General features: G+C 34.8%; 1 protein-coding gene across 9 annotated transcripts in view; it reads left to right on the top strand.

Annotated features, from left to right (window-relative positions):
* NOX4 (NADPH oxidase 4) overlaps positions 1-26,272 on the top strand; it is a 168,500-nt gene that overhangs the window by 60,136 nt on the left and 82,092 nt on the right. For all 9 annotated transcript variants that reach the window (XM_063671315.1, XM_054439383.2, XM_054439384.2 and 6 more), the window contains 2 exons: positions 4,691-4,763; positions 15,591-15,671. In XM_063671315.1, the coding sequence (XP_063527385.1) occupies positions 4,691-4,763; positions 15,591-15,671 (154 nt within the window). The remainder of the gene's footprint in view (positions 1-4,690; positions 4,764-15,590; positions 15,672-26,272) is intronic.

The following is a 26,272-nucleotide window of genomic DNA, read 5'->3' as shown; positions in this document are numbered from 1 at the left end:
CTCAGACACAGGGGTCCCTAAGCATGAGTCTGGAGTTCCTAAGGCATCTGTTTGTCCCCACTGAAGAATAGCAGGTGACAGTGCAAAGTAGAGTCTAAGGATGGTAATGGGATGAAAGACATCTTTTTCTATCAATGAACTTAATCCAACTTTGTATCACTAATATTGACTAAAATTATTCCACAGCCATCTCTGAATGTTCTCAGGCACAGCACCTAGGAAACATTGCCTCAGCCTCCCAAGTAGCTGGGATTACAGGTGCCCATCACCATGCCTGGCTAATTTTTTTGTATTTTTTTTTTTTTTAGTAGAGCTAGAGTTTCACTATGTTGGCCAGGCTGGTCTTGAACTCTTGACCTCGTGATCTGCTCGCCTCAGCCTCCCAAAGTGCTCAGATTACAGGCATGAGCCACTGCACCCAACTGATAAATAATATTTTTATTAGTTAATAGATTTCATGGATTTTTGTTTAATGTTACGTAGAGTCTTCTATTTCTGTGTGTTGGAATTTTTTTCAATGGAATCTAGTATTGACAAATTAAGATTGTCTTGTAAAAAATAAAGTCTTTGGCTATACTAGTGACATAAAATATAGTGGCTAAACTTATTACATAAGAAATGTTATAAACATTCCAATTAAGGATTTTTAAGGTAAGATTAATAGATTGAATTATTTAAACGTTCATTTAAAAATGCTTACTATATATCTCCAAATTTGGTAGTAGCTTTTATGGTGAGAATAAAATGGATAATATCTAATTTTAATTTTAAAAACCCTCAGAAACAAATATAATTATGTTTCCAATTATGTTAGGAAAATAGGATAATGAATAGATAATGGTATATTTCTGACCACATCTGGGTATGGATGAAAATAATCTCTCAGGTTCATCTAGAAATTACAGTGTCATGCAATTATTCATTTTAAAAGCTACTAGTTAATAAATTTAATATGCATAAACATAAAGCAATAAGAATAAACATGTAAACATGTATTTTACTAAGGAAACAAGTATAGATTTAGCTTCCTAACTTGAAGGACTAAAAAAATTCACAGGAGAATCAAGGTACTTCACTTGGACAAGTAACTTTGCCCGGTGAGATTAGACTAGCCCAGTGATTTCCAGCTGGTGTTTTCAGACTCTTGGAATGTGTTGTAATAAGGCTAATATATTGGGACTTAGCTGAGTTGTCATCCAAGGCTAGCTTAGGGTGCCCTTTGATGTGCCCTGAAAGCACTCAGTGCTTAGCTCTCTTTACAGCACTTAATGCCCTGTTTTGCAATTTCCTGCTTAACTTGTCTGTCTCCACCAGTGGACTGGGAATTTTTGTAGAGCAGAATTTATTTTGTCTCTAGCATTTAACATCTGACAGTACACTGTATATGCCCACAAACTGTTCACTGAACGAATAAAAGTCATTTGTTTAACTCTTTTATTTGATGCATAGATCTTCTTGCAATATCCCAGATAATAGGTTAGCCAGCCTCTGCTTGTTTGCTTCCGGTGGGCTTCTTAAGGTAGTTACCCCTGACTTTTTGATCACTCTGATTATAGTATGCTTTTGTGCCCTTGCTAATTGTAGGTTCTTCTTCATTGATCTGAAATATATTACTTTATTAATTATACACTTTGGTCTTTTTTACTTTTGAGAAATAAGGAAAAACAAATTCTTTAGATAAAAGAGATAACTTTATAAATCTGAAGGAACATGGAAAATCTTCAGATTTATTCTCCTTAGTTTGCAGATGAGATTCAGTGAGATTGGAGTTTTGTCTAAGGCACAGTAACAAGAGTATAATCCCAGACCATATACATCATTGGCTGGGTCGTCTGGCCTTTCTACTTTATCCTCAAATGACTGAAGTAAACTATTTTACTTCCTCTAAGTCTTTCCGATATGTTTTCATGTTCTGACCTAAAAGGAATACTCTGATCTAATAAGTTTAAGAAAATATTTAAGTTTAATCAGGTTTCTTGAATTTAATGCTTCTCAGGGACTTTTATACATTAATGTACCCTGTGACTTTTTAAGGAATGGTTATAGTATTTTTAGTAATAGAAATTAGTATTTCAAGGAATTAATTTTCAAATAATACACTTTGGAAATTGTGGCTCTATTATAAACATATTCCATTTTTCCAGGTGTTCTTTTGATGAAGTAATTTGCAGACATCCCATGACTAATCTTGGCATGTTCAAAACTATATAGGAAACTGTATGCAGACATAGAAGAACACTAATAAAGGCCCAATAAAATATTAGAAAGGCCCCTCTAAATAGAATTTCACACTATGTAGCCATCTGGGATTCTATCATTTAGTTATTCATTTGGTCAAATAAAGGTTTTCTTTTTTAATACTTGAAAACAGTGAGACCGACCTCTTCTTTTTTCCCTCAAATTTATGAAATTATAATTGAAGTACACTAATTATACACATGTAAAGTATACAATTTGATTGGTTTTGATATATACATATATACACATACATACACAATAGTGGAACCATCATCAAAAGTTAGATGATAAATATTTTTATTATCACAGAAGATTTTTGTGCTCTTTTATAATGCATCTTGCCCTCTACCCCTCCTAGCAACTGATCTGCTTTCTATCACTGAAGAATAGTGTGAATTTTCTGGAATGTTAGAAATGTTTTCTGGAATCATAGAATTTGTACTTTTTCAGGGCTGGGATGGTTTAGCTTCTTTTATTGAGTCTAACAATTTTGTGATTCATGTATATTGTTGCTTATCTATCAACACTTTATGGTTTTTTTATTGCTGATTAATTTTCCAGGTACAGATAAGTACCACAATTGTTTATCCATTAATCTGTTGATGAAGATCAGAGTTGTTTATAGACTTTGACTGTTAAAAATAAGTAGCTATGAACATTCTTAAACAAGTCTTTGCATGGATATATGTTTGTTTCTTTTGGGTAAACACTTGGAAGTGCAATGGCTGGGTTACTTTGCAGGTATTCTGTAATTCCAAAATAGTGTATTTTTCATGCTGCTAGTTCTTTAGAGTGAACTAGGCTAGTTATCTTGCTCATCTCTTACAACTGGGAAGTAAGCACTCACTGTAGGAAACGGAAAAATCAATAGGAAAGGAAGTACTCTAGGAAGGAAGCATAGAGAAGAAATGATTTGGATTAGGTACATTAGGGAAGGGCACCTTTTGTTAGGCTTCTAAAACTGTCTACTGGGAAAGTGAGGAGGTGCGAGTACTCAAGTGCTGAGAACCCATATTTTTCACGTGGTGCTTTATAAATGAAATTTGTTTCTACCATAATGAGATTTCAAATGTTGTTATATTCTAGGGATTCTAACTCTGGAATCCTAATGATACACACCTGTGTTGCTCTTACCTTGTACACAAGGTGTCTGCTTCTGCTGGTGGCTCATAGTCCATGACAGCCCTTCTATTTCATAGCAGGTTTCTTGACAAGGAAAGAAGCAGAGGAATGTCACTTTTCCAGATGGAATTGTCTCAATAGCTTTTCTTTGTAGTCTGATTTAAGACTATCTCAGATGGGGTATTCAGGACTTACTGTTGCTTGTGAGAGTAAAGGAATGTAGCTTATTGACAGGATATTTAATTTGGTAATAATACAATACTAAAGGAAACCGCTGACACTTTAATTGTTTAGGATATTGTTTTTCAGTTAGCTATTCATTTTGGACATGCTGTATGTGCTAATGTTGGATTTGTAGCAATCTATCCTGCCATTATAATTTTGACAATATATTTGCACATTTTCTTCATTAAAAAAACAAATGTTATGCCATATCTGAAGCACTGATTTCAACATATTTATCATACTGAGAAGAAATATGTCTGCAAGTATTTTTAAAACGTCAACATTGTAGTTTATTCTAGAAATCTACAATTTTTGTTCTGTGTTTTGTGGTTTTTGAAAACACTTTAGGCTTTATTTTTTGTTTAAAATTATTCTAGGTAGTGAAGCCTAAAAGCAGTTAATTGAAATTGAAACTGAAGGCACTACTTAGTTTCATAAGAGGAAGGAGAGCATAAGGGAGATTTAGTGCTATGGTGGCTAAAACCAAAACAGAAAGGGTGCTGAATGTTAACCCTGTCCTGTTGCATTAATTACGTTTAGATATTAGTGTATACCTTTAGAAGTGTATACCTTTAGAAGTAAGTACCTATTTGCATTCTGAGTAGAATATTTGGTAATAAAAAAATGGAATCTTCTATAAAATAGATAAAAGATCCTGATTGGTGTAAAAGACTTTGAAACTACTGATTTTAATAAGTTCTGGTGTTCTATACCACTGTAGAATGACTATAGTAAACAATAATGTATTATATGCTTTCAAATAACTAGAAGAAGGATACTGAATGTTCCCAATACAAAGTAATAATAAATGTTTGAGATGATAGATGGATATGCTAATTACTCTGATCTGATCAGTTTTACTTTATATGTATGGAAACATCACTATGTACTCCATTAATATGTACAATTATTATCTGTCAATTAAAATTAATTAAAAAAATAAAAAAGTAAAAGGCTTGTTTGAGGGAGAACATACAAGTAGATATGGGATTTGAATTAGGCTTCCCACAGAACAGCACAGTATTTTGGATTCTAATGTAATCATTTTTTGTACTTTTTTCTCACTATTATTTAAGTAAAAATGTACTTCTGCACATTTTTATAGTTCCTGGCCTGACAGGGGTCTGCATGGTAGTGGTGCTATTCCTCATGATCACAGCCTCTACATATGCAATAAGGTAAGTGTCAGAGTCAATTATTTTGAGGTGCATATGTCAGGTTATTTAGAAAAAGTCTTGAGTAATCAAAGTGTATAACCATTGTAGTGTCCTGGTTAATGGACTATTCTGGGGAAGTATAGCTGTTTCTATACATGACTTCTTGTTTCTGAAAATTCTCTTTGTATTAGCTAATTTTCTGGTTTGGAAAGAAATTGTGTATGGAGACTGCATTTGATGACCAAAAGAATTAGAGTTCTTCAGAATTTGAGTATCTTTCTGAAGGACAGTGTATCTCTATGGGACACAGGATTTGAAATCAATGTGTACATATTGGGACCTTAGAAATTCCTAGGAATGTGTGACTTAAAATTACTTTATTTTATTATTTTATTTTTTTAAGATTTGACATTGTGATTTTATTTTATTTTATTTATTTTTTTATTATTATACTTTAAGTTCTAGGGTACATGTGCACAACGTGCAGGTTTGTTACATATGTATACATGTGCCATGTTGGTGTGCTGCACCCATTAACTCGTCATTTACATTAGGTACATATCCTAATGCTATGCCTCCCCCCTCGCCCCACCCCACAACAGGCCCCTGTGTGTGATGTTCCCCTTCCTGTGTCCAGGTGTTCTCATTGTTCAATTCCTACCTATGAGTGAGAACGTGTGGTGTTTGTTTTTTGTCCTTGGGATAGTTTGCTGAGAATGATGGTTTCCAGCTTCATTCATGTCCCTACAAAGGACGTGAACTCATCCTTTTTTATGGTTGCATAGTAATCCATGGTGTATGTGTGCCACATTTTCTTAATCCAGTCTATCATTGTTGGACATTTGGGTTGGTTCCAAGTCTTTGCTATTGTGAATAGTGTCACAATAAACATACGTGTGCATGTGACTCTATAGCAGCATGATTTATAGTCCTTTGGGTATATACCCAGTAATGGGATGGCTGGGTCAAATGGTATTTCTAGTTCTAGATCCCTGAGGAATCGCCACACTGACTTCCACAATGGTTGAACTAGTTTACAGTCCCACCAACAGTGTAAAAGTGTTCCTATTTCTCCACATCCTCTCCAGCACCTGTTGTTTCCTGACTTTTTAATGATTGCCATTCTAACTGGTGTGAGATGTTATCTCATTGTGGTTTTGATTTGCATTTCTGTGATGGCCAGTGATGATGAGCATTTTTTCATGCATCTGTTGGATGCATAAATGTCTTCTTTTGAGAAGTGTCTGTTCATATCCTTCACCCACTTTTTGATGGGGTTGTTTTTTTCTTTTAACTTTGTTTGGGTTCTTTGTAGCTACTGGATATTAACCCTTTGTCAGATGAGTAGATTGCAAAAATTTTCTCCCATTCCGTAGGTTGCCTGTTCACTCTGATGGTAGTTTCTTTTGCTGTGCAGAAGCTCTTTAGTTTAATGAGATCCCACTTGTCAATTTTGGCTTTTGTTGCCATTGCTTTTGGTGTTTTAGACCTGAAGTCCTTGCTATGCCTATGTCCTGAATGGTATTGCCTAGGTTTTCTTCTAGGGTTTTTATGGTTTTAGGTCTAACATTTAAGACTTTAATCCATCTTTAATTAATTTTTTATAAGGTGTAAAGAAGGGATCCAGTTTCAGCTTTCTACATATGGCTAGCCAGATTTCCCAGCACCATTTATTAAATAGAGAATTCTTTCCCCATTTCTTGTTTTTGTCAGGTTTGTCAAAGATCAGATGACTATAGATGTGTGGTATTATTTCTGAGGGCTCTGTTCTGTTCCATTGGTCTATATCTCTGTTTTGGTACCAGTACCATGCTGTTTTGGTTACTGTAGCCTTGTAGTATAGTTTGTAGTCAGGTAGTGTGATGCCTCCAGCTTTGTTCTTTTGGCTTAGGGTTGTCTTGGAAATATGGGCTCCTTTTTGGTTCCATAGGAAGTTTAAAGTAGTTTTTTCCAATTCTGTGAAGAAAGTCATTGGTAACTTGATGAGGATGGCATTGAATCTATAAATTACCTTGGTCCATATGGCCATTTTCACAATATTGATTGTTCCTGTCCATGAGCATGGAATGTTCTTCCATTTGTTTGTGTCCTCTTTTATTTCGTTGAGCAGTGGTTTGTAGTTCTCCTTGAAGAGGACCTTCACATCCCTTGTAAGTTGGATTCCTAGGTATTTTATTCTCTTTGTAGCAATTGTGAATGGGAGTTCACTCATGATTTGGCTCTCTGTTTGTCTGTTATTGGTGTATAAGAATGCTTGTGATTTTTGTACATTGATTTTGTATCCTGAGATTTTGCTGAAGTTTCTTATCAGCTTAAGGAGATTTTGGGCTTAGATGATGGGGTTTTCTAAATATACAATCATGTCATCTGAAAATAGGGACAATTTGACTTCCTCTTTTCCTAATTGAATATCCTTTATTTCTTTCTCCTGCCTAATTCCCCTGGCCAGAACTTCCAACACTATGTTGAATAGGAGTGGTGAGAGAGGGCATCCCTGTCTTGTGCCAGTTTTCAAAGGGAATGTTTCCAGTTTTTGCCCATTCAGTATGATATTCGCTGTGGGTTTGTTATAAATAGCTCTTATTATTTTGAGATATGTCCCATCAATACCTAATTTATTGAGAGTTTTTAGCATGAAGGGCTGTTGAATTTTGTCAAAGGCCTTTTCTACATCTATTGAGATAATCATGTGGTTTTTGTCTTTGGTTCTGTTTATATGCTGGATTACGTTTATTGATTTGCATATGTTGAACCAACTTTGCATCCCAGAGATGAAGCCCACTTGGTCCTGGTGGATAGCTTTTTGATGTGCTGCTGGATTCTGTTTGCCAGTATTTTATCGAGGATTTTTGCATTGATATTCATCAGGGATATTGGTCTAAAATTATCTTTTTTTGTTGTATCTCTGCCAGGCTTTGGTATCAGGAAGATGCTGGCCTCATAAAATGAGTTACGGAGTATTCCCTCTTTTTCTATTGGTTGGAATAGTTTCAGAAGGAATGGTACCAGCTCCTCCTTGTACCTCTGGTAGAATTCGGCTGTGAATCTGTCTAATCCTGGACTTTTTTTGATTGGTAGGCTCTTAATTATTGTCTCAATTTCAGAGCCTGTTATTCGTCTATTCAGGGATTCAACTTCTTCCTGGTTTAGTCTTGGGAGGGTGTATGTGTCCTGGAATTTATCCGTTTCTTCTAGATTTTCTAGTTTATTTGCATAGAGGTGTTTATAGTATTCTCTGATGGTAGTTTTGTATTTCTGTGGGATCAGTGGTGATATCCCCTTTATCATTTTTTATTGCATCTATTTGATTCTTCTCTGTTTTCTTCTTTAGTAGTTTTGCTAGCAGTCTATCAATTTTGTTGATCTTGTCAAAAAACCAGCTCCTGGATTCATTGATTTTTTGAAGGATTTTTTGTGTCTCTATCTCCTTCAGTTCAGCTCTGATCTTAGTTATTTCTTGCCTTCTGCTATCTTTTCAGTGTGTTTGCTCTTGCTTCTCTAGTTCTTTTAATTGTGATATTAGGGTGTCAATTTTAGATCTTTCCTGCTTTTTCTTGTGGGCATTTAGTGCTATAAATTTCCCTCTACACACTGCTTTAAATGTGTCCCAGAGATTCTGGTGTGTTGTGTCTTTGTTCTCATTGGTTTCAAAGAACATCTTTATTTCTGCCTTCATTTCATTATGTACCCAGTAGTCATTCAGGAGCAGGTTGTTCAGTTTCCATGTAGTTGAGCGGTTTTGAGTGAGTTTCTTAATCCTGAGTTCTAGTTTGATTGCACCGTGGTCTGAGAGACAGTTTGTTATAATTTCTGTTCTTTTACATTTGCTGAGGAGAGCTTTACTTCCAACTATGTGGTCAGTTTTGGAATAAGTGCGATGTGGTGCTGGGAAGAATGTGTATTCTGTTGATTTGGGGTGGAGAGTTCTGTAGATGTCTATTAGGTCTGCTTGGTGCAGAGCTGAGTTCAATTCCTGGATATCCTTGTTAACTTTCTGTCTCATTGATCTGTGTAATGTTGACAGTGGGGTGTTAAAGTCTCCCATTATTATTGTGTGGTAGTCTAAGTCTCTTTGTAGGTCTCTAAGGACTTGCTTTATGAATCTGGGTGCTCCTGTATTGGGTGCATATATATTTAGGATAGTTAGCTCTTCTTGTTGAATTGATCCCTTTACCATTATGTAGTGGCCTTCTTTGTCTCTTTTGATCTTTGTTGGTTTAAAGTCTGTTTTATCAGAGTCTAGGATTGCAACCCCTGATTTTTTTTTGTTTTCCATTTGCTTGGTAGATCTTCCTCCATCCCTTTATTTTGAGCCTATGTGCATCTCTGCACGTGAGATGGGTTTCCTGAATACAGCACACTGATGGGTCTTGACTCTTTATCCAATTTGCCAGTCTGTGTCTTTTAATTGGAGCATTCAGTCCATTTACATTTAAGGTTAATATTGTTATGTGTGAATTTGATCCTGTCGTTATGATGTTAGCTGGTTATTTTGCTTGTTAGTTGATGCAGTTTCTTCCTAGCATCAATGGTCTTTACAATTTGGTGTGTTTTTGCTGTGGCTGGTACTGGTTGTTCCTTTCCATGTTTAGTGCTTCCTTCAGGAGCTCTTGTAGGGCAGGCCTGGTTGTGCCAAAATCTCTCAGCATTTGCTTGTCTGTAAAGGATTTTATTTCTCTTTCACTTATTAAGCTTAGTTTGGCTGGAAATGAAATTCTGGGTTGAAAATTCTTTTCTTTAAGAAAGTTGAATATTGGCCCCCACTCTCTTCTGGCTTGTAGAGTTTTTGCCAAGAGATCTGCTGTTAGTCTGATGGGCTTCCGTTTGTGGGTAACCTGAGCTTTCTCTCTGGCTGCCCTTAAAATTTTTTCCTTCGTTTCAACTTTGGTGAATCTGACAATTATGTGTCTTGGAGTTGCTGTTCTTGAAGACTATCTTTGTGGCATTCTCTGTATTTCCTGAATCTGAATGTTGGCCTGCCTTACTAGATTGGGGAAGTTCTCCTGAATAATATCCTTCAGAGTGTTTTCCATCTTGGTTCCATTCTCCCTCGTCACTTTCAGGTATACCAATCAGACGTAGTTTTGGTCTCTTCATATAGTCCCATAATTCTTGGATGCTTTATTCATTTCTTTTTACTCTTTTTTCTCTAAACTTCTCTTCTTGCTTCATTTCATTCATTTGATCTTCAATCACTGATACCTTTCTTCCAGTTGATCAAATCGGCTACTGAAACTTGTCATTCATCATGTAGTTCTCGTGCCATGGTTTTCACCTCCATCAGGCCATTTAAGGACTTCTCTACACTGGTTATTCTAGTTAGCCATTCATCTAATTTTTTTTCAAGGTTTTTAGCTTCTTTGCAATGGGTTCGAACTTCCTCCTTTAGCTCGGAGAAGTTTGACCGTCTGAAGCCTTCTTCTGTCAACTTGTAAAAGTCATTTTCTGTCCAGCTTTGTTCCATTGCTATTGAGGATCTGTGTTCCTTTGGAGTGGGAGAGGCACTCTGATTTTTAGAATTTTCAGCTTTTCTGCTGTCTTTTCCCCATCTTTGTGGTTTTTTAAATCTACCTTTGGCTTTTGATGATGGTGACATACAGATGGGGTTTTGGTGTGGATGTCCTTTCTGTTTGTTAGTTTTCCTTCTAACAGTCAGGACCCTCAGCTGCAGGTCTGTTGGAGTTTGCTGGAGGTCCACTCCAGACCCTGTTTGCCTGGGTATCAGCAGTGGATGCTGCAGAACAGCAAATATTGCTGAATAGCAAATGTTGCTGCCTGATTGTTCCTCTGGAAGCTTCGTCTCAGAGGGTTACCCGGCCGTGTGGGTTGTCAGTCTGCCCCTACGGGGGAGTGCCTCCCAGTTAGGCTACTCGGGGGTCAGGGACCTACTTGAGGAGGCAGTCTGCCCATTCTCAGATCTCAAATTCCGTGCTGGGAGAACCACTACTCTCCTCAAAGCTGTCGGACAGGGACATTTACGTCTACAGAGGTTTCTGCTGCCTTTTGTTTGGCTATGCCCTGCCCCCAGAGGTGGAGTCTACAGAGGCAGGCAGTCCTCCTTGGGCTGTCATGGGCTCCACCCAGTTTGAGCTTCCCTGCCGCTTTGTTTACCTAATCAAGCTTCAGCAATGGCAGGCGCCCCTCCCCTAGCCTTGATGCCACCTTGCAGTTCCATCTCAGACTGCTGTGCTATCAGTGAGCGAGGCTCCGTGGGTCTGGGACCCTCCCAGCCAGGCGTGGGATATAATCTCCTGGTGTGCTGTTTGCTAAGACCATTGGAAAAGCACAGTGTTAGGGTGGGAGTGACCCTATTTTCCAGGTGCCATCTGTCACAGCTTCCCTTGGCTAGGAAAGGGAATTCCCTGACCCCTTGCACTTCCCAGGTGAGGCGATGCCTTGCCCTGCTTCAGCTCATGCTCGGTGGGCTGCACCCACTGTCCTGCACCCACTGTCTGACAAGCCCTAGTGAGATGAACCCAGTACCTCAGTTGGAAATGCAGAAATCACCCATCTTCTGCGTTGCTCACGCTGAGAGCTGTAGATTGGAGCTATTCCTATTCGGCCATCTTGGAACCCTTGTTAAAATTATTTTAAAGCTATTTTCCTGATATGAGTTTGTCTTGCTGTAAATTAACTTGACATTCTATACAAAACTTTGGAGAAAGTGTTGGTTTGCATCTGCTAAAATAACAAATTATCTGCATTCATATTGATTGTTATAGTTAAGAGATTTTGAGCAAGATCAGATATACATTTTCAGGAGCACTTTCACATGTCCTTTCTGATGGACACATTCAGTTTTTCAGAATATTTATAGTGTTGATGCTTCTGAATAAACTTTTTAGTTAAAGAAAGCAAAAAAAGGAATGTAACATGTATTTCCTCTAGTCTTCAAGAATCTCCAGTTGTTCTACTTGAGATGTGAAATTTAACAAAAACACAGAAATGTATATATATATAAGCTTTGAAAGTAATTGTCAAATAATATACTTAAATGAAACTGACTTTGTACTTTTTAACCTTTGTGTGCACACATACACACACCCTAAAATTTCACAAGTCTACCCACTACCCAAAGATTAATACTGTACATATGTAGTGTATTTTTATAGATTAAATCCTTCTTGCTTTTCTTCACTAATTCCCCTCCTCCTACCCCTAAATCATTTTTTTCTCACTTATATACCTATGTATTTTACCAAAATAGGACCATATTAGAGTATTACTTTTAATTTGCTTTTTGCCTAAATTTATATTACGAACATTTTTTACATTAATAAATATTCTGTTATTATTCTCTTTACTGATGGCACAGCACATCGCAATATAGGTCTTTATACGTTATTTTCCCAGACCCCTATTACTAAATGTTTTGGGTAGTTTTTTTTTTTTTTTTTGGTATTTCAATTTTGAAACAAACACCCCCATCCATAAGTCTTTGCATGCTTTTTCAATGATGTCCTAAGGAAAAATTTTTAGATGTAGAATAGCTGAGTGAAATTGTAAGAACACTTTTAAACCTCTTCATAAGAATGAAAAATTGGTGTACAGAAAGGCAACTCACTAACATTAGTACATGAGAGTGCCGATTTTGTGGGGAGCAATTTTATTTTATTTAGATAGAGGAATCATTAAAAAAACTCACTTTTTCAATTTTAGGAATTCTTGAAGGAAAATTAAAGCATGTGACATACTTATTTTAAAATCCTTGAGGTATAGTTTTGTCAAATGGAATAAAAAGATCAGCTTCTATCCTGAGCTGAACTTTTACATTTGCTCTCATAAACAATTTAAGCACTTCTTAATCTTCAGTGTTTTTTATGCTTTGTTTAAAATTTGTTTAAACAAGATTATAACACCTATTTGCTTTTCTGTATTATCGTTAGACTCATGAAATTCTTAAATGAATCGTGGAGACAGATACCTCTTTTATTTTACCTTTTCTTTTTACCAGTAAGAAACTAAAGCATTAGACAAATCAAGTGAATAAATAAGTCCCCAGTGTTTGATTTCTGATAGTGAAATGTAGCCTCCTAATTCAAGGAGAGTTCAATATGGGTCAATCTATTAAAATAATTAATGTATCCTATTATCAGATGACAGCAATACATTTTCTCATCTCAATTGATTTTAAAATGGCAGTTACTAATATGAACTCAAATTTTGACTTACAATAATCAGAGTAAATAAGCTAAAAATTAAAATTATTTCCATTGTAGAATTAAAAAATGTAAAAGCCAGAATTGGGGTTATACTCAACAGTGAAACACTAGATGTATTTCTAAGAAAATCAGGAAAAAAGCAAAAGTATTTTTAATTCTACCAATATTTACATATAGTAAAAAATGAAACATTTGGAATTATTAGAAAAAATGCAACAATAAATTACCATTATTTCCAGAAAAGTAGATATCTACTTTTCTGGAAATAATGGTAATTATTAGGTTTCTAAGAGAATCCAAGAGAATTATGGAAAAATTTGGTGTTAACACCGAGTAAAAGAGTTTAAAAAGGTAATTAAATATAGAGCAAATATAAAAATAATCCTTCTGTTAACTATAATTAGTTTGAAAAATTGAATAAAATAAAAATATACCACTCAAAATTGCAGCAAAACATGTAATATCTGGAGACTAAGGAAATATGTTCACTGAGAGAAACGTGGAGATTTGAATAAAGGCTGTATACTATAAAGATATAGTTCTTCCTTAATTATTAGATTATTTTTTGAGACAGGGTCTTTCTCTCTCATCCAGGCTGGAATACAGTGATAAGATTACAGCTCACTGCAGCCCCAACCTTGACCTCCCAGGCTCAAGTGATCCTCCCACTTCAGCCTCCCTAGTAGCTAGGATCATGAGCACACACCACCATGCGTAATTTTCTTTTCTTTTCTTTTCTTTTTTTTTTTTTTTGTAAAGTCAAGGTTTCAATATGTTGTCCAGGCTGTTCTCAAACTCCTGGGCTCAAGTACTCCTTCCGCCTCTGCCTTTTAAAGTGTTGGATTACAGGCATTAGCCAACATGCCTGACCCCTCAGTGTTTCTTTTCTTTTTTTTTTTTTTTTTTAAGGAGTTTTGCGATTTCAATAACATTCTCAGACAGGTTATTTTGTTTGTTTTTTTAATTTAGCAAAGTGATTCCAAAGTTTGTCTGGGGTACATCCAAGTACATATTTCAAAAGAGGAGTAAAAGGAGGGATGTGCCTTACTAAACATTAAAATGATTAAACTTCAGTAACTTAAAAGAGAATGGGACTTACTTGCAAAAATGACTAACACATTGAACCAAGGGACAAAGTCAGTAAAAAGCTCTGTAAATGACCTTGCAATATATAAGAACCTACTAGATAATAAAGGTGACATTACAAGCTTATGAGGAAAGTAAAGTTTAAGCAAATGTAGGTCTAGCTAAATTACACATATTAATTAAAAATACTCTATAGAAATGGGTAATGATTTTGAACAGAAAGGTCACAGAAGAATTAAAAGTGAGTAACACACATATGAAATAATACCCCATCCTACTTATAAAAAATAATGAAAACTTACAAAATTTAGTCTGAGTTTTTGGGAAACAGGCACTCCTAGCCTACTGTTGGGTTTGTAATTAATAAATATATTTTTAGAGGGCAATTGGCAGTGTGTATTAAAAGCATTACAAGTGTGTATCCCTTTATTTTGCAATTCAAATTCTAATGGTTTTGATTTTAAAAAGAATCAGAGAGTCAAGCACTGTGGCTTATGCCTGTAATCCCAGCACTTTGGGAGACTGAGGCAGGTGGATCACGAAGTCAGGAGTTCGAGACCAGCCTGGCCAACATGGTGAAACCCTATATCTACAAAAATACAAATATTAGCTGGGCATGGTGGCGAGCGCCTGTAATCCCAGCTACTCAGGAGGCTGAGGCAGGAGAATCACTTGAAACCAGAAGGTGGAGGTTGCAGTGAGCTGAGATTGCAGCACTGCACTCCAGCCTGGGCAACAGAGCAAGACTGCATCTCAAAAAAAAAAAAAAAAAAAAAAAAAAAAAAAATCAGAACTTTGTATATGTTGCAAGGGATGGTAATGATATTGTTTATGATAGCAAATACTATGAGTGGAGTAAATGTAAAGCAATTGCTTGCTGCTTAAATAAGGGTTTCTCTAAGAGTCTATGAGAAGCATCAGATTCATCTAGGAAGCTTTTGTAAATATCTGCCCTCTACTTCCAAGATTCTAATATATGAAATCCACCCTGGACATATGAAGTAAAATGACTGTTTCTCTTTTACTTCTCTCAAACATTCTGTAGATTATGCTTATCATTCCCTGTCTTTTCAGTGTCTTTGTCCTCCCCCAGAGCAGTAACATTGAGGTATCATTCTTGTTACGCTGTCCAGGAAAAAATATAACACTTTGGTCATCATCTACTTCATTTATCTCTTTTTGAGTTTTCCTTGAACTACTCTCAAAATATGTATTGAAAGAGGAGCTTTGGTTGTTTTGGAAATTATTTGAAAATTAAGAATATTGATAAAGTAATAGCCAATGTACATATTAGCAGACTACTATCTGCTTCTTAGCCTTGTATCATAATAACTTGAAAATAAACAACTTAATTTTATTATTTCCATGTGTCTTTATTTGAAATACAACGAACTTACAAAATGATAAAATCTTACTCATAATTTTTGTCAGTTCTCTCTATATAGTGTGTTAATACTTTGGTATTAGTAGATGAATATGATGTACTCGTATTTTAGCTTTCTTAAATTGTGAGATGTTTGAAATGATACATGGTATTTTTGATATTTTTAGTAAAATGGAATGTAAAGTAGCATTAAAATGAGTGTATTTGTTTTTGCAGAGTTTCTAACTATGATATCTTCTGGTATACTCATAACCTCTTCTTTGTCTTCTACATGCTGCTGACGTTGCATGTTTCAGGGTAAGTTTATACATATATGTATTTAAAACCATTTGTGCCCCAAAATGGGTTAATGAAAGACAATTCTATAGGAAATTTCATAGGAGGTGGTAAAAGTGTCAAGAGTGGAAGAAATAGTTTCTCCACTATTGAGGACAGTGTCAAGAGTGGAATTGAGGATAGTGTCTAGAATGGAAGAAATAGTTCTATTTTTAGCATAGCATATTGTAACAAAACCAGTATAAAGTATACTAAATTTAAAAGCTAGAATTACTTCTCCCACAACCTTTTAGTTTCTAAATCTTCCTATGGATATATCCTAATATCTTCTAAAGGAAAAAATTTAAGAATGAAGAACATCAGGAATATATTTTAGTATTTGTATTTCCTGAAACTGTCCTGCTAAAGCAAGATTTACGACAACGGAATTTCCAGTTTTTCATTTTAAAAGTTCTACAGGAAGTAATACTTGCAGAGAGAGCCAAAGATTTAAAATAACCAAAGAAAAGGATTTGTCAAAATCACCAAAGGAAAAAAATTCATAAAGTGAAAAAATAATGTATCCTAAGCTTATTACAAAGAGTATACCTAAAGTATTCCGAAAGTATGTGTACCCAAGCAGTGTACTCAAAAGCATGATGCTTAAAACAATACATGAAGAGAGATGAAGAAAATAATGTATTTTTGTATATGCATATGTATGTATGGCCACCAGCAGTGAACTTGGTGGCTTTGGCGTGACATTCACACCTGCATGACATAATAGGTCTGGCAGCAGGTTTACTTGGTTTAGCAGGATACAGGGCAGGACACACAGAATGTCAACAGGATAATGCCAGGTGCTTATTAAGTAGGAGTCCCTATAGTTGCTTAGAAGCATTTACCCCCACTCCTTCATGTAGCAACTCTGTTTTAAGATAAGAAGCCCATGTGGGTAGGCATGGTCTACCTTGCATTGGGTAAGGCTCATTCCTACTCCACAGGAACCTGTGTCTTGGGAACAGTGTAGGTCCCCTCAAGGGATGCCCTTGGGATCAAGAACACACTGTACACAAGGAGGCTGACGTCTGTGAGGCCCAAAATGATTTCATGGTTCAATCACAGTCCTTTCGGTCCAGATGCATTTCACCGATAATAAACAATGTTGCTGGTAACACAGCTGACGTTCCCTATTTTTCTTAACCTGAAATATTTCCAGGCAAACAGTTTGAAGAAACGTTCAGACCTTTGTTTAGTTCTTTCTTCAGAATGTTTTATAATGTAATTTATCAGTACAGTGGGTCATTTACATTGTTGATATATTTATTTCAGGGTACATATTCAAAATGTTGCTTTGGTTTTTTTTCCCCTGATTTTGGAGACTGCTGGTTAAGACAGCAGTATCAAATGGGTTTATCCCATATGTCCTGGTTAGCTTTGTTCAGTACCAAGGTTCTAGAACACATAGTTGTAGAGCACTGGAAACATGGCCACACATTATAACTAATTCTCTGGACCCTCAGGGCACCAAGAAAGCCCTTGGTAGAGCAAAGTCTGCTTTACATTCTGCTCTTTAAATGGGACTGGTTACCTGTCCAGGGCTATGCTCCTTAAGAGGACTATGAATAACCAGATACTACTAATGATAATAACAGTAATCTAAAATAGTTACATAATGCTTACTATATGCTAAGTATAAATTCAAAATGCTTCTGATACTTTGTTATTAAATGCTCAGACATTTATGAGAATAAATAATATTGTTAAACCTCTTTCAGAAGTGGGAACACTGATGTTTAGAAAGATTAAGTAACTTGCTGAAGTTTACTTAACTGATGGATCCTAGATTCAAACCTAGGCATTCTGATTCAGAAACTCCTAAGTTTTTACAACAGAGCTCTATTTTTTTGGAGAGGTCTGTACTTCTGAGAATTTGATCTTAGTATTTGTTTAAATGCCTTTATTTTGACTTCTTTGAGATTGTGATCTGTCTATTCATCTATGTATCTATATCAGATAGATATACAAAAGAAAAATGCAATCATTTATTAGTATAATTATATATTATTTTACCTTTATGTTTTACTAAATTAAAACTCTGAAAAAAACTATTTCTTTGTAAATCAAAATAGTGTCAATTTTTTTTGAAGGATCAGCAGTTCAAACAGACTTCTTTTTAAGGAGGAGGATTACATTGAGAGTTCTTTACTTTTTTGGAAGTAAAAGGAATGCATATTGAAATTTTGATTTTTACTTTTATAGAACAAGCATCACAGAAAGTGACTTTAATTTATACAGAGAAATAGTAGGCATCTATAGGATGCATTATATATAATCAATCAATTATTAAACTAAATTAATATGTATTTATTTATTATAGGTAGAAATGAAGAAAGCAATTATTCTAACTTTGAAACATGTCATGCAACCCATACATAATACAATAAGCATTCTACAGTGCACATTTTTTCCAGGAAATTTAATTTTTTAAAAAGCAACATAGATATGCTTCTCGTATGAGAAATGTTACTACTGATAACATTTTACCATTTTCTCAAAATTAAAAAAAATCTATATTGATGAAGGATTGGCTTATAATTAAGTCTATTTATTTGTGCAAATGTTGGAAACAGGCATATTTTTACTTCTGAAATACCTAGATAACTTTGTTCTTCAACTTTTGGTTATATAAATAAAGTACAGTTGTTCAAAGTAAATTTCTTGGATTTATATTGAAATTTCTGTTCAACAGTATGCTTTAGGTCTGAACAGAAAATCACTATTTGCTTAGCATTAACTTCTCTGTCCATCAATGTGGTAAGTACCATAAGGTAAAGAAGAGCAATATATTGCGTGATCTCTAGTCATCCAACATTGATCATTGATCTGGAATTTTGAAAAATCAATTGGAAAAGCTAGACATATTATAAAACTGCGTATGTTTAAAATGTAAACATTCGTGTGTTATTTACATGAATGCTAGCAATTCAGAGAATTATCAGTGTGGGCTAGAAATTTTAGAAAATATTAGGCTTCAAAGATGAGGTGATTAGACATTGTTGACTGGTTTTTCTACCTAAGCAGACTTTTACAGTACGAGAAGTTGCTTCATATGATTTTCTAAGGTTTTTTTTTTTTTCATAGAATCTTAAATTTTAAAGGAAGCTGAAAAGATATCTTGATCAAGCCTCTTTTAAGCTCCTCTACAATAGATCTACTAAGTCAATGCCTAATTTTGAAGATGTCCATTTTGTCTTAGGGGAAGTTCTAATTCTCACGATGTTCTTTCTTTTTGGTTGGAATTATTTTACTGTAATTTCTGTCTAGCTATTAAAAGTCTGTGATTCTGGAGGCCATGGAAGTTAAGTTGCCCACTTTTCCAAATTCTATTCATCTGTTTCTTACATTGTGATATTTCAGATCTCAATTTTCTGAACTGTCTCTTTGAATATATTAACAATTAATATTAATTGAATGTTTCTCTTTTACTAACATTTGCTCTCATTAAATCCTCCTAACAACCCTGTAAATTTATTATTATTATTCTCAATGTTCAGCTGAGAGAATAGGAACAGTGAGAGATAAGTTGCTGAGGGCCATGGCTAGTAAGTAGATTTCCAGTTTTAACCCAGGTATCAGGTACCACAATTCACATTCTTAACCACTAAGTTATGCTGGCACCCGTTTGGCAACACTTCTCTGTATCCCTTTTAAAACTTCCACCAAACTAAATGTTCTTGGAGTATGTGATCTGATTTTGGCAGAGTGAAAGTCTTACTTTCTTCGCTACAAATATTGCAATCGGTATTATTTAGAACCCAAATTTTTTGTTCCATGATTATCTGTGCTCTTGGCTTAACCTGGTTTTCATTCTTGTTGTATATTTTAGCAATTCTCTTCATTTATAAATCGTTGCATGCCACCCTCAAAAGATGACATTTCATGTACACTAAACTAGGTGTTTCTTTTCAGTGTTAAAATATGTATTTAAAATACATTAATTTTCTTCTCCAAGATGTTAATACAGCATAGAGGTTAAAAGATATATCACTTTATACCTGTATGAGCTTGGCAGATAATTTGTCCTTGCTTGTTGTTAGCAATTAAATGGGATTAATAAAATCACTTTATCATATTGTTGTCTTGGGTTTAAATAAGGTAATGCAGCAAAGTAGGCAGAATATAGACATAATAAATGTTAATAAGAACAAATTATACTAGTACCAATACTAATAGCTTTGTAAGAATGACACTCCACATTTAACTTTGAAAAATCAGGTTTTTTGATAAAGACACAACACTTTTGAAAAGCCCAGATTTTCTTATCAGCAAAGTAATTTGTTGAACATACTGAAAACTACTTAACAGCTCAAAGGAATATTCCTTGATATGGCAACAATCATAATATTCTAAGGTCTCTAAAATTCTATTGATTTTTAGCAATAAAGGTTTATCTTTGCAAAACAAGCCTTCCTCCTGAGGAATTTTTTGTTTTAATTTTTAATATACCTTTTTAGGAGGTTACTATTGGTGTGCTTGCATTAAAGATATTTAATTCCTAAGATACCTGGTGAAAACAAAACAAAACAAAACAATTTCCTCTTTCCAAACATGTATAGAACTGGTATCTCTTTCCTCATTTTCTTTTGAAAAACTCAGAAGGAGATGCATATTCTCTGCTATTCTCACTTACTGATAAAAAGGATATTGGAGGGAAAATAAATTATGAATGTCACAGAGCCTCTGCTTAAGAGCCTAACCCAGCTCCTTTTGAAGAAATGTGGAGGGAATGCATTGTAAATGAGATTTGGCACCTTAGCTTCTGCAATCTTTCCATAGTCAACACTCCCACTGGCTTTAGCTTGGAGAGTGCTTTGTGGGTGGTGATTGTATTTTATGTCTTTATTTAAGTGAGTGAGAGAGACTATAATGTGATAATTCTGGAAATGATAGAGGGGAAGGTCCTCCTCAAATGTTTGGATGGCAATGACAGCACATTAATAGTGTAAATATTTTTTTGTGCTAGCTCTGCTGCACTTCTCAGATCTTTTTATTATATGAATGATACCTGAATTATTCTTTTAAGCAGAGCTCTTTGCCATTTGGTACTACTTGTTAGCAAGAGTTAATCATAGAGCATGATTTATATTCTACTTGAATCATTTTTTTTTCTAGGAAATCTAAAAGGAGTATTTTTATGTGCATGTTTTTAAAAACATTTATTCTTTATGCCAGGGGAACACAGTGGGCAGGCTTTGTCAACAGTGACATTAATGAGCCCCCGGCAGTGTCATAGGCAGATAGTTTAACGGGGAGCATCACAGGAGTTTAGACTCAAGACGTTAACCAGGGTTAGACAGATATTGTGGGGGTCGGCTTATTGTGCTGACTGGAAAATAACCTCCCTCTATTATGGCCTCGGGCCTCAGAAGAAGGACATTAAGGATATACTGTTAGGGGATAGAGATATTTGTGCAATGCAGTGAAGCGTTAAGGACTGCTGATACCCAAGTATCTCCTCTTTTAGAAGCCACTTTCGTGGAAGTCTTCCTTCACCCACACTGATGTGGCAGAGGGAAAAGCTTGGTCATCTTGCTACTGGTGGGAGGCACTTGCTCCTCTTAGAAAGTCAAATTGCATTTTGAATGGAAGGCCCACAAGTTGTATTTTAAACAATCCTGTTCTAGTACTGAGGGAGTAAATTTTTACTTTCCTCTACATTCTTTTCAGTTTCCCATTTCTTGCCTGTACATTTGCAGTGACTTTGTAATTTATTGTCCAAACCAGATACTTTTGAGAATGAATGGGGATGCTATTGATAATTCAGCAGTGGCTATAGAAAAACCAGGTCATATAGGTATTCTACCTATTCCTAGGCAGTGGGGAAAGTTTTAAGAGAGGCTAATGCACTGTTTTAATGTAGACTTTGAGCTAGAGCCACAAAAGGAGTCCTTACCTTGAATAGGGGCTCTGCGTGTGTGTTTGAGAAACAACCTTCAAATAATACACACTGTAGGTTTGCCTAGCTTTGTCTCACTTTAGAGATTATAAATAGATGTCCACTACCATGGTCATTAGAAGGCTGAGGATTTGGGTGTTCATGACAGTGGGTAAAATCTTTTATAAACTCTCTGTCACTGATACAGATGACCTGTTCTAATACTTCCTAGATGCCTAGTTTCTAATGAGTCTGGCATACTCGTTATCAGTTTGGTGCCCATTATTTCTATCACAAAATTCTACTTCTCCTTCCATAGGATAGGTGTTTTTAACATGGCTCCATAATCCCTAGGACTCATTGAATGGATTCAGGGATTCATTAATTCCTGAAATACATACACACATCTATCTGCATATTTAAGTATATGTTTAATTTTGAGACACATTTGTATATTTTTATATAAAACAAGTTTCTCAACTTTCATTAGATACCCTAAAGTTTGTGTGGTCAAAAATGTTTCAAAAAATATGGAACTGAAGTTTTTAAAGCTAGATTTTAACCAAAGAGCTATAATATCTAATATCACTTTGACACATTTTATATAGCCTGCTTCAGTTTTATTTAGAGTTAGAAACACTGCATTGTGGGAAAAATAAAAGCCATTGGGGCATTTTTTTCTTCCATGAAGGCTACTGGAAAGAGAACTTGACAAATATAATGAACAACTTAACAATTGCATTATCATTTTAGAGGATAATAATTATACTATTCAAATAATTCTCTAGTTTTAGATAATGTTGAATATGTGACAGGGACTATTCTTAGCACTTTACACACACACACACGCACACACACATTAATTTTTTGTTTGTTTTTAATATGCACAGTACTATAAGTTCTTCTATCATTTCTATTTTACAGATGGGGAATTGAAGCATGAAAGATTAGATTAAATAACTGTCCAAAGTCACACAGCTAATAACTGAAAAAACTAAGATTGAGCCCATGAAGTTTGACCCCTGAATTTAACTTCTACCCTTTTCTTGAGTTATTGAATTATTTATTCGTCATTTAGAAAGTACCCTTGCTTATGAATGAAAAATATTTATGTCATGTAAAAATCTAGGATATATTTTTCTATTTATCCATGTAAGTTGGTGAGTATATATATATATATATATGTTTGCCTGTTTTGAATAAGAAGTTCAATTTTGATTCAGGGTACATAGATTTCAAGGTTTTGAAGGTGAAATCTAACTAGCTCCCAGAAAATGGAGTAAGAAGAAAATGGCTTATTTATGGTGCTGCCTGATAAATGTTTCCTAAAATGTTTGACCTTGTTAAGATAGGTAATAATATGATAACTTTATAATATAATGTAATCACTTTATAATAAATCTAATAATAAAATTATATTTATGTGATACTTTACTTGCCAGAATTCTCCCATGTAACCTGAAAATAACAAAGAAGAAGACTAGGATTTAGACTGGAGCAGATAAAAATGCTGTGGAAGAGATATTCTTATCAGTATTTTATTGCCAGTGTGTCTTTATAAAAGGATTAAGTCAAAACATAGCAAAGAAAGCAATGGGGAAAAGACATTATTCATCATACAGAAAAATCAATTAAGTCCACAGATTTCCAAAACCCATACCTTTTAGAATTTTGCTATGAATTTTCTCTAAATATTAGATTACCCATCAAGTTATTATTCAAATGTGAGGGATGAATTTGATAATGGAATTCCAAAGTAAATACATAAACGAACCCAAGTAAACATGCAATTTGTGAATTACCATAGTTTCGCTATCCCACACATTTTGGTATTTTGACTTTAAATATAGTGAAACAAATGCCCTGGGTTATAGTAGTGAAGAAACAGGATTGATTCCTAGAAGATCACTTATCTTAGACAAATCAGTTTTCTATAGAGCTTCCTGATTTGTGCAATAAAGAAAAATAATTGTATCTCCCAGGCCTATTAGAAGATAAATATTAGCTATTGTTCATAAAATTGACACTATACACACACATATATATACACATATATTTTTATTGTTGTCTATGTAATGTTCTCCATTTAAAAAACTTTTCTATTTTTAATTTTTATGAATACATAGTAGGCATATATGTTTATGGGATACATGAGATATTTTGATACAGGCATACAATGTGTAATGATCACATTTGCATAAATAAGATATTCATAATCTCAAATATTTATCTTTTCTTTGTGTTACATACAAATTGTACTGTTTTCATTATTTTTTAATGTACATTATTGTTGACTCTAGTCATCTAATTATATTTTTATAACCAATATTCATCCCCGCTTCTCCCCATCTCATTCGCAGCCTCTGGTAATCGTCATTCTACTCTCTGTCTTCACGAGTTCAGTTTTCATTTTTAGCTCCCACAAATAAGTGAGAACGTGTGAAGTTTGTCTTTCTGTGCCTTGCTTGTTTCACTTAACACAATGACCTCAGTTCCACCCACGTCGTTGAAAATGAGAGGATCTCCTTTTTGTGGCTGAATAGTATACCACTGTTATATGTAGCACATTTTCTTTATCCATTCATCTGTTGATGGATACTTAGGTTGCTTCAAAATCTTGGCTATTGTGAATAGTGCTACAATAAACATGCAAGTGCAGATATCTCTTCAATATACTGATTTCTTTTCTTTTGGGTATATACCTAGCAATAGGATTGCTGGGTTATATGGTAGTTCTGTTTTTAGTCTTTTGAGGAACTTCCAAACTTTTCTCCAAAAGGATTATGCTAACTTACATTCCCACCAACAGTGTATATGAGGGTTCCCTTTTCTCCATGTTCTCACCAGTATTGGTTGTTGCCTGTGTTTTTAATATAAGCCATTTTAACTGTGGTGAGATAATATTGCATTGTAGTTTTACTTTGCATTTATCTGATGATGTGATGTTGAGCACCTTTTCATATACCTGTTTGCTATTTGTATGTCTTTTGAGAAATGTCAATTTAGATATGGTGCCCATTTTTAAATCTGATTATTAGATTTTTTTCTTACAGAGCTATTTGAGTTATTTATATATTTTGGTGATTAATCTCTTGTCAGTTGGATAGTTTGCAAATATTTTCCCCCATTCTTTGGGTTAGATCTTTACTTTGTTGATTGTATCCTTTGCTGTGCAGAAGCTCTTTAATTTGATGTAATTCCATTTGTCTATTTTTGCTTTGATTTTCTGTGCTTGTGGGATATTACTCAAGAAATCTTTGCCCAGTCCAATGTCCTGGAGAGTTTCCCTAGTGTTTTCTTTTAGAGGTTTCATAGTTTCAGGTCTTAGATTAAGTCTTCAATGAATTTTGATTTTTTTAATTTAGGAAGAGATAGAGATCTAGTTTCATTCTTCTGGTATGTTGTATTTCCTTTATCATGCATTTCAAAAAGTTTTAAAATTTCCTCAATAATTTCATCATTGACTCACTGGCTATCAGGAGTATATTGTAAAATTTCTGTGTATTTGTATAGTTTCCAAAATTCCTCTTATTGATTTCTAGTTCTATTACATTGTGGTCAGGAAAGGTGCTTGATATTATTTCAAGTTTTTGAATGTTTTGAGACATTTTTGTTACCTAACATATGATCCTCGAGAATGACCCATGTGCTGAGGAGAAGAATCTGTGTTCTGCAGCCATTGGATAAAATGTTCTGTAAATATTTATTAGGTCCATTTGTTCTATAGTGCAGATTAAGTCTGATGTTTATTTGTTGATTTTCTGTCTGAAAGATCGGTCCAATGCTAAAAGTGGAACGTTGAAATCTCCAGCTATTGTTGTATTTAAGTCTCTCTCTCTCTTTAGCCCTAATAATATTTGCTTTACGTTTTTGTGTGCTGCAGTTTTGGCTGTATATATATTTACAATTGTTATATCATGTTGCTGAATTGACCCCTTTATCACAATATGATTTTTTTGGTCTCTTCTTATGGTTTTTGTCTTGAAATCTATTTTGTCTGATATTAAGTATAGCTTCTCCTCTTTCTTTTTGGTTTCCATTGGCATGGAATATGTTTTTCCATCTGTTTATTTTCAGTCTATGTGTATCTTCATAGGTGAAGTGTGTTTCTTGTAACCAGCAGATTGTTGGGTCTTTTTGTTTCTCCATTCAACCACTGTATGTCTTTTGATTGGACAGTTTAGTTCATTGACATTCTATGTTATTGCTGATAAGTATGGCCTTTCTTGTACCATTTTCTTATCTGCTTTCTGAATGTTTTGTGGTCTTCTCTTTCTTCTTTCCTTCCATCCTGTCTTCCTTTTGGTGAAGGTGATTTTCTCTGGGGGTATGTTTCAATTTCTTCTTTTTCTATTTTTTATGTATTTGTTGTATGTTTTCTGATTTGTGGTTACAGTGAGGCTTGCAACAAATATAACCCACCTCAGGCCCACAGTGAGGTACTGCATAGCTACTGCCTATGTTCATTCAAGGCCCAAGGGCTCCTCAGTCAGGTTGTAGTGAATGCTTCCTGGCCTGGGACTTTTACTTCAGGATAATGCATTCCCCTCTGGCCCAGGGAGTGTCAAGAAATGTCATCTGAGAGCCAATGCCTGGAATCAGGGAACCTTGCTTGGTGCTCCCCACTGTGGCTGAATTGGTATGTAACCTGCAAGACAAAGTCCCATTCACTCTTCCCTTTCCTTTTCTCATGCAGAAGGAGTCC

Source organism: Pongo pygmaeus, chromosome 9, assembly GCF_028885625.2.
Source record: "Pongo pygmaeus isolate AG05252 chromosome 9, NHGRI_mPonPyg2-v2.0_pri, whole genome shotgun sequence".
NCBI classification, from domain to species: Eukaryota; Metazoa; Chordata; class Mammalia; order Primates; family Hominidae; genus Pongo; species Pongo pygmaeus.
This window is presented reverse-complemented; position numbering and strand designations above follow the sequence as displayed.